General features: G+C 43.9%; 1 protein-coding gene across 2 annotated transcripts in view; it reads left to right on the top strand.

The window, feature by feature from the left end:
• Positions 1-9,539, top strand: part of nav3 (neuron navigator 3) — a 339,677-nt gene that overhangs the window by 251,195 nt on the left and 78,943 nt on the right. For both annotated transcript variants that reach the window (XM_072453275.1, XM_072453276.1), the window contains exon 13: positions 2,303-2,422. In XM_072453275.1, coding sequence (XP_072309376.1) covers positions 2,303-2,422 — 120 coding nt within the window. The remainder of the gene's footprint in view (positions 1-2,302; positions 2,423-9,539) is intronic.

Here is a 9,539-nt window from a genome sequence, read left to right as displayed (position 1 = left end):
TAATTTATTCTCTTTTTAAAAATTCAGGGAGATTTTAAATCCACTGAATGCTCAAGCTTTACGATCTGCTCTCACACGCTTGAGATGTTGTAATGGTGCCTCGGTCCCTCCCTTGAAGTGCAGGGACTTTCACTGTAGTCTGTTGTTGGCACTGGTATTTGTACCACGAGTGGACAGATCCCAGCGTCGTCGTCTGGCGTGACAATGTCGTGCGTTCAGAAGGAGGTTGTTTCCTTTGCGCTGCTCGACAACATTCCTAACCTGTGCCACTAATGAGACCGATGAGAGTTTGATGATAGATTACTATCATGCGAAACAACACGGTCAAAAGTATCAAAGAATAAGTGCTGGTTTTGTAAAAGGTTAAAAATGTGCAAAAGTAACACTTCCATATTGAAAATGTAAAGAGATACTTGGAATGAAAACGGTGCCAATGTATGACATGTCAATACTCAAATAAAGTACAGATATTCGAAAAGTAGAGTAAAAAGTACAAATACATTACTTGCTACAAAGACATCAATGAAGTACTCACACACACACACACACACACACACACAAACACACAAACACACACACACACACAAACACACACACACACACACACACACAAACACACACACACACACAAACACACACACACACACACACACACACACAAAAACTAAATATTAGTATTATGCAACATTTTCTGGAAAACTTTGCTGTTAAATAAACATACAAATTTGAAATAGATCAATTATTTTACTTTTTATCAGCATAAATGTACTGAATGGAAAAAGATACATTATGTGAAGTCAACATTTGATTGTTTTTGATGCAAAGTAAAATATGGAAAAGTGAATACAGTGAACTGCAGTCTCCGCCCACTCCAATAAAATGGAGGTTGCGAGAACGCCCGTCGCAACAGTGCCGACTAGTTGAAAAAAGAAAAATAAATACCCATGTAACAAATTTACTCTATAGCGCCCCCTACTCATTGTGTTAAATCCTCAACATTGTCTGATTTGTTTGAAACTCATGGTTTATATTCTCCTCGAGACGCCATGAAAAAATTGCTTTGCTGATATTGTGTATTTTCAGAATTGGCCAGCAGAAGCGCAATGAATGCCTTCACTTCCTCTTCCGCTTTTATTTTGATGGGACATTTCCTCTCGTGCTGCATTAGAATTATTATTCTTTAGACTTAATTCTTTAGACTTTATTCTTTAGACTTTTTTCTTTCTGCCACAGCGCGGGAGGCGAGAGCCATCATCGCCGCTGCGTGGCTTTAATTATAAATTACAGTTACTTACAGAACACAATAGTGCACCAGCCTCTTTGTTCTTCCACATCTTTCTGTCATTGATACGCCTACCCTGTAACAAATAAGACATGGTTCTCGTTTACTTTTTTGATCGTGATGCCAAATGAAATGCTGCGCCAAATTTTAGTAGTACATTTTGTGGTCCCCATTCAAAAGGCAATGTTTTTGGACTTCTTGGCAAAATGTGCGTGACCGTGACTCTTACAATAAAAATTGATGACACACACACACGCACGCACGCGCGCACACACACACACACACACACACACACACACACACACACAAACTAAATATTAGAATTATGCAACATTTTCCGGAAAACTTTGCTGTTAAATAAACATACAAATTGGAAATAGATCAATTATTTTACTTTTTATCAGCATAAATGTACTGAATGGAAAAAGATTTTAAGTAGTTTTTGTAACTCCTTTTTTTCATAACTCTATGTCAAGTTATGAAGTGCCCATTATTCACAAGGAAATGCAAACTGTTGTAGAAACTGTGGCACCAGGAGACAAACCACTATCACGTGTTCTGGGACTGTCCTGTCGCTGCAGACTTGACGTCCCTTTCAACTTTAGAACTACGTATTTGGGCCTCAAAACTCCTTTAGAATGTACTTTTGGCAGCAGGAAAAAAGTCCGTCACACAGAAATGGCCGACACAAACATCACAAACAATCAAGAACTGGGCTGACATAGGGACAGACATCAGACAAATGGAAAATTTTGACTGAATTTGAAAATGGACAAATTTGACCGACTCTGGACGCAATTGTGCTGTAATTGTGTTTCTCTTTTGTTGAATGTCTATTTGTAATGTTATTTAAAATGTTGCTCATTGCTCTTGTTTTGTGTCTGTTCTGTGTTTTGTGTTTAAGAAAACTTAAATACGATCCTACAATCCTAATAGTTCAGACACTGCAGTTCTTTTGTCATGAGTCTGCATGTGATTTTTACAAACGTTTGATCATTAAAGTTCCCGTCTCTCTGGCAGATACGCGGCGGACGGCGGGCTAAATCTTTACGGTCGAAACTCGGGTCGCTCTTCGGACTCGGCTTCCTCTCGAGACGTCCCACAGAGGCTGGGCAAAGACGCGCCCGGAGACATCGACAGGTAAGACGGGCTTTCATCCACGTTTTACCTTTGTGTTGTTGTTGTTGTTGTTGTTGTTGTTGTTGTGTCAAACGTTCACTGAACCAACAGCGACGACCGACTGGTTTTGTTGTGGATTTGCTGATATTTTTGGGGTTTTCAAGACATTTTCAACATGTTTGAGAAGCACATTTACACAATGAAGGAATAAATAACGCATATGCTGTTTTAGGAGTGGATTTATTAAAGGAGACGTATTCTGCGTCGCTTGTGTCGTTATTGGCCTTTAAACGTGCTCTTGTGTGACTTCCTCATGTTTTAGAACTGGAAAGACAAGTATTATGCAAAAACGAGCGACTTCCAATGTCTAATCTCCCGTGAGGAACTGGGCGATGGGCTCCGTCTACTGGCAGCAGAGGGAATGACATATTTTAGGAGGAAAAAAATCTTTGGTTGGCTTATGTGTCCGAGCGGTGATTGTGATTGTACGACAGAAATGCTCAAGTCTGGAGATGATTTATGGAGTAAGAAACAGCAGAAGACTCACGTCACGGATGGAGAAAACGTCACGCTTCAGGGAGATTCAGAACGGAGGGTTTTTTGACGCTCGGAGGGGAGACGATTAACTAGTGCGAATGAAGCTAAATGCTCCAGGTGTGTTTGTGATGATAAGAGCAGGGTTAAAAGAAAGTCAGTTTAAAGTAATACGTGTCTATCAGTCAGGTGTTAGCAGCAACAAAGGAAATTACCATGTGGAAATAAACAAAAGCTAGCTTGCCCCGACATGCTAACGTAAGCACACAGCTCTAATCGACACTGGAGATGATTTATGGACTTGTAAACAGGTCAGGAGACGGCCGGATCGCTACCTTCGACGTCACAAATCTGGGAAACGTGGTTTTGTGAGCAAAGAAGGAGAAGAGAAGACTTGTGTCCTTTAAATCTGAAATGCCCAATGTTTCTTTGAAATTAGAACGTTTAGTTTTCCTCTTAGACTGTGTTGCAAAAGTAGAACGACAGGACAAAACCCGCACTGTATGTTACGGGTCGATAGTGCTTAAAACCTGCACATGCCGCTCGTGAAATGGGTTTTTGAGGGAAACGGACACTTCCTCCTGTCACGGTTTGAACGACAGGAATCATTTTTTCAATCCAAATTCACTGTGGATCACTGTAAGTTCGAGGGATTTCTCCACAGTTCAGTTGGATTCATCGCTGCGGCGTCGGGATAATGTCGTTAATTCTTATCGTTATTTGATTTTTTATTTGATTTTTTTTTTTACTGTTTCAATTGATGTATAAATATTGCGTAGTTAACGTTGCTGTTACATTTTGGGCGGCCCACGGAGCGGTGGACGTGTCAAAAACAACATCCAGGATTTGTTTACGCTAAATGCAGGATCAGGAATGGCTCAAAACACCTTCACACAAACTTAGACTAACTTAGACTTATAGATAAACTTTATGGATCTTTAAATGACTTGGACACAGTAGCTCACACTTTGCATTATATTGACCTGGAACAAAAATAAAAGAAAGTAGCAACAAAAAAATTTACAATTGAGTTTATGCACAAGTAGAATAGAATAAAAGTCGATAAAAAGGAGATAAAGTGCAAAAATGAAAATGGTGCTTTGACAGGACATTATCTTTGTTTGTTTGTTTGTTTGTTTGTTTGTTGTGTCCTTCACTGTGGGAAATGCAAAAGGAAATTAACCTTTTGTTTTGAGCTTTTTTTTTTTAAGCAGAATCGATCAGAAACATATTTATTTTCAGTCATAAAGGAAAACTGGCTTTTTAAATACTTCCAATACGTTCTGCATGTTGGAAAATAAAATGAAAAATAACAACAAGAAAAGAAAAGGTCGGCCCAAAATAAAAGAAAATCAACAACAAGAAAATGTTAAAAAAAAAAGGAAAAGAAAATGACAATAATGAGAAAATAATAACAAGAAAATAAAAACAAAAGGAAGATGAAGAATAACAAGACAATACCAAAACAAGAAAATAAAAATAACAAGAAAATAAAAAAACAAGAAAATAAAACAAAAAAAAAATAAAACAACAAGAAAATAAAAATATAAAAAATAAACCCCAAAAATAAAAGAAATTAAACCGACTGTGTAATTACAGTCCTCGTGCAGAGTTGAACAGACGTTAGAAAGGAACTGAAATTAAACTGGTTTGTTTTCCTGTTGAACGCAAAGTAGCGCCTCCCAGAGGACATCAGGAGAACCTCTCTCAGAATGTGATACATGAGAGCCTCATGAGCTGCTCCATAAAGATCTTTACTATGTTCAATCTAATTAGTCTGATAAGACATAAAACCAGCAGATAAAAGCAAATGCCAAGAGACTCTCAAAAATAGAATGATAAAATGATAAAACGCTCTGACACGTTAAAAGAGTTTTATTCTCGCAGCAGGTGAATTCTGTGTTTTTGTCAAACTTCAGTTCTGAGTCGAACACTGTGAAAAGTACTTTCAAAAAGTCCACGATATTTACATTCTCTCCATTTATGACACGGACCTTGTGGTTTGAACGCGTTTCCTCATCACTGAGATCAAGTCTGAGATCAAACACTTTGAAGAACGTGAACACAACGTTGTATAAAGTTATAAAACATGAAAGACACAGACACTTTAAACTATGAAATAACCATGAATATTAGTCAGTTATAACGAGTCAGGATTCCACAACAAGAAGGGAGGAAACTGAGGGACATTTCCTGTATATTTAGTCAAAACTGTCGCTCCGGCGTCAAACGAGCTGACGTTTAATCGATGTGGATCTGTCGGGCGGAGCGAGAGATGACGGAGATCACACGGATTCACTCGCACGTATTTACAGCTGTCGAGGAGATGTGTGCGAAGACGAGGAGGATTCTGAGGGACACGGACTGTGCGTCGTTCAGGACGTGTTAGAGGCGGCAATACTTACAGAACTCAATAAACCAGAAAAACCAACTGGAGGACGTCATTAGATCAGAGCAACTCATCAGAAATGTTCTAAATCGTGCGCTAAATGTGGTGTTTGAGCTTCAGATATCACATGTAACAGTGAACGGGCCGTGAAATGAACCACAAACGTGAAGAAATGTCAATCATCTTCTTTTTACTCATTGTAGACTGTGGTCAGTCGTGTTGTTTAGAAGACATGTCATGCTTTATATAGGTCTGTGTGCTTTTTGTCACCTTGGCATTGTATGTTTAAGATCTTGAACTAACGCCTGTGTCTGTAAAACACACGTTAAAGCAGTTACAGTGTCACTGCTGAGACACTTTTAAACGGAGTGATTTCTGAGGCGTGAAAAACAGCCAAATGAAGTTCAGTTTTAGACCTGGCACATGGAAACGCACGCGGTATTTTCCGGAGTATAAGTCGCACCAGCCAAAAAATGCATAATAGAGAAGAATAAAACATATTTAAGTCGCACTGGGGTATAAGTCGCATTTTGGGGGGATAAAATCCAAGACCAAGAACAGACATTTAATCTTGAAATGCAATTTAATATAATATAAAGAACATGGTGAATAGGTGTACGTATGCTAACGCTAACACCTTCAGCTACATGACGTATGCTAACGCTAACACTTTCAGCTACATGACGTATGCTAACGCTAACACCTTCAGCTACATGACGTATGCTAACGCTAACACCTTCAGCTACATGACGTATGCTAACGCTAACACTTTCAGCTACATGACGTATGCTAACGCTAACACCTTCAGCTACATGACGTATGCTAACGCTAACACCTTCGGGTACATGACGTATGCTAAAGCTAACACCTTCAGCTACATGACGTATGCTAACGCTAACACCTTCAGCTACATGACGTATGCTAACGCTAACACCTTCAGCTACATGACGTATGCTAACGCTAACACCTTCAGCTACATGATGAATGCTAACGCTAACACCTTCAGCTACATGACGTATGCTAACGCTAACACCTTCAGCTACATGACGTATTCTAACGCTAACACCTTCAGCTACATGACGTATTCTAACGCTAACACCTTCAGCTACATGACGTATGCTAACGCTAACACCTTCAGCTACATGACGTATGCTAACGCTAACACCTTCAGCTACATGACGTATGCTAACGCTAACACCTTCAGTTACATGACGTATGCTAACGCTAACACCTTCGGTTACATGACGTATGCTAACGCTAACACCTTCAGCTACATTACGTATGCTAATGCTAACACCTTCGGTTACATGACGTATGCTAACGCTAACACCTTCGGTTACATGACGTATGCTAACGCTAACACCTTCAGCTACATTACGTATGCTAATGCTAACACCTTCAGCTACATGACGTATGCTAACGCTAACACCTTCGGTTACATGACGTATGCGAACGCTAACACCTTCAGCTACATGACGTATGCTAACGCTAACACCTTCAGCTACATGACGTATGCTAACGCTAACACCTTCAGCTACATGACGTATGCTAACGTTAACACCTTCGGTTACATGACGTATGCTAACGCTAACACCTTCAGCTACATGACGTATGCTAACGCTAACACCTTCAGCTACATGACGTATGCTAACGCTAACACCTTCAGCTACATGACGTATGCTAACGCTAACACCTTCAGCTACATGACGTATGCTAACGCTAACACCTTCAGCTACATGACATATGCTAACGTTAACACCTTCAGCTACATGACGTATGCTAACGCTAACACCTTCAGCTACATGACGTATGCTAACGCTAACACCTTCGGCTACATGACGTATGCTAACGCTAACACCTTCAGCTACATGACGTATGCTAACGCTAACACCTTCGGCTACATGACGTATGCTAACGCTAACACCTTCAGCTACATGACGTATGCTAACGCTAACACCTTCAGCTACATGACGTATGCTAACGCTAATACTTTCAGCTACTTGACGTATGCTAACGCTAACACCTTCGGTTACATGACATACGCTAACACCTTCAGCTACATGACGTATGCTAACGCTAACACTTTCAGCTACATGACGTATGCTAACGCTAACACCTTCAGCTACATGAGGCACAGACAGAACTGTGGTAAGTGTCTGGTATGTTAACGTAACATATGAACAGTTATTCAGATAACTATAGCATAAAGAACATACTAACAAGTTTAGCAAAGCATCAGTTTTACCCCAAATCACTAAATCCACTGAATTCTTCTTCCTCTGTGTCACTTCTAAACAACTCCACAAACTCCAGAGGAAGAGGAAGTGCAGATTCTTCTTCTGCGTCGATTAAAGCCTAGAGCGCCCTCTTGTGGTAGAAGTCGCACCCCGGCCAAAACTATGAAAAAAATTGCGACATATATTCTGGAAAATACTGTTTATTTTCAGGTTGTATTTGGTGTAAAACATTATTACAGTTTCTCCTAAAGCCCATGTTCCCATCAACACAACTCTTTTACAAATGGCGAATGCTTTTTGTTTCCTGTCAATCATCCATTTTTAAACAGTAAAAACACTTGAAAACCACAGCTTTGCTTTGGCTGAAGCGTCAGGCGACGTTGCGGCGTTAAAGTGCGAGTCGACCTCACGCTCCGTCTGTCATAATCGCCGTGACCGTCGCCCGGAGCTGCTTCTGGTTCTTATCTGTAAACGGCCCCCTGTCAGACCTGCTCAGATCCAGCCCGGGGCCCTGAACCTGCTGCTGCCAGAGAGAGCGGCTGGCGTGGAGAGGGAGGAGGCGCCCTCGCTCACCCCGCCTCGCTGACCCCGCCTCGCTGACCCCGCCTCGCTCACCCCGCCTCGCTGACCCCGCCTCGCTCACCCCGCCTCGCTCACCCCGCCTCGCTGACCCCGCCTCGCTCACCCCGCCTCGCTGACCCGGCCTCGCTCACCCGGCCTCGCTCACCCCGCCTCGCTGACCCGGCCTCGCTCACCCCGCCTCGCTGACCCCGCCTCGCTCACCCCGCCTCGCTGACCCCGCCTCGCTCACCCCGCCTCGCTGACCCGGCCTCGCTCACCCGGCCTCGCTCACCCCGCCTCGCTCACCCGGCCTCGCTCACCCCGCCTCGCTGACCCCGCCTCGCTCACCCCGCCTCGCTGACCCCGCCTCGCTCACCCCGCCTCGCTGACCCGGCCTCGCTCACCCGGCCTCGCTCACCCCGCCTCGCTGACCCGGCCTCGCTGACCCGGCCTCGCTGACCCCGCCTCGCTGACCCCGCCTCGCTCACCCCGCCTCGCTGACCCGGCCTCGCTGACCCGGCCTCGCTGACCCCGCCTCGCTGACCCCGCCTCGCTCACCCCGCCTCGCTGACCCGGCCTCGCTGACCCCGCCTCGCTGACCCCGCCTCGCTGACCCGGCCTCGCTGCAACCAACACTGGGTCAAAAGGTCAAACTTTTGGAGTTCTGAGTCTAAAGTACAATACAACACAAGAACATGTAACATACAATAATGTGAGTCCCTTGAACAGATGAGTTTCATCTCAGGAAATCTCTCCTGATCCGGGTTTAGCTGCGTCTCTCTCCTTCTTTCTCTGCTCCCTCCCTCCATCGCTCCCTCCTTCCCTCCTTCCCTTCCTCCCTCCCTCCCTTTCTCTCCCTCTCCCCTTCTTTTCCTTCCTCAAAGTGCTGAATTCAGGGGAAAATAAAGCTATGTTATTCTTTCATGGTTTCATGGCGTTAACAGAGGTTATTCCAGTAATGAAGACTTCCATTTCACCTGATCCGGGTTTAGCTTCTTCTCAACCTCCCTCTCTCTCCTACTCTCCTCTCTCCCTCCCTCTCTCTCATCTCTCCTCTCTCCTCCCTCCCTCCCTCTCTCCTCTCTCCTCTCTCCTCCCTCTCTCCTCCCTCCCTCTCTCCTCTCTCCTCTCTCTCCTCTCTCCTCTCTCCTCTCTCCTCTCTCCTCTCTCTCCTCTCTCCTCTCTCCCCTCTCTCCTCTCTCCTCTCTCCTCTCTCCCTCTCTCCTCTCTCCCGCTCTCCCTCCTCTCTCCTCTCTCCTCTCTCCTCCCTCCCTCTCTCCTTCTCTCCTCTCTCCCTCTCTACTCTCTCCTCTCTCCTCTCTCCTCCCTCCCTCTCTCCTTCTCTCCTCTCTCCCTCTCTACTCTCTCCTCTCTCCTCCCTCCCTCTCTCCTCTCTCCTCTCTCCTCCCTCCTCTCT

This window comes from Eucyclogobius newberryi, unplaced genomic scaffold (assembly GCF_026437365.1).
Source record: "Eucyclogobius newberryi isolate DKJ021-1_F unplaced genomic scaffold, fEucNew1.0.hap1 SCAF_2, whole genome shotgun sequence".
Classification (NCBI taxonomy): Eukaryota; Metazoa; Chordata; class Actinopteri; order Gobiiformes; family Gobiidae; genus Eucyclogobius; species Eucyclogobius newberryi.
Note: the sequence above shows the minus strand (reverse complement) of the source record. Positions and strands in the feature narration are given on the sequence as shown.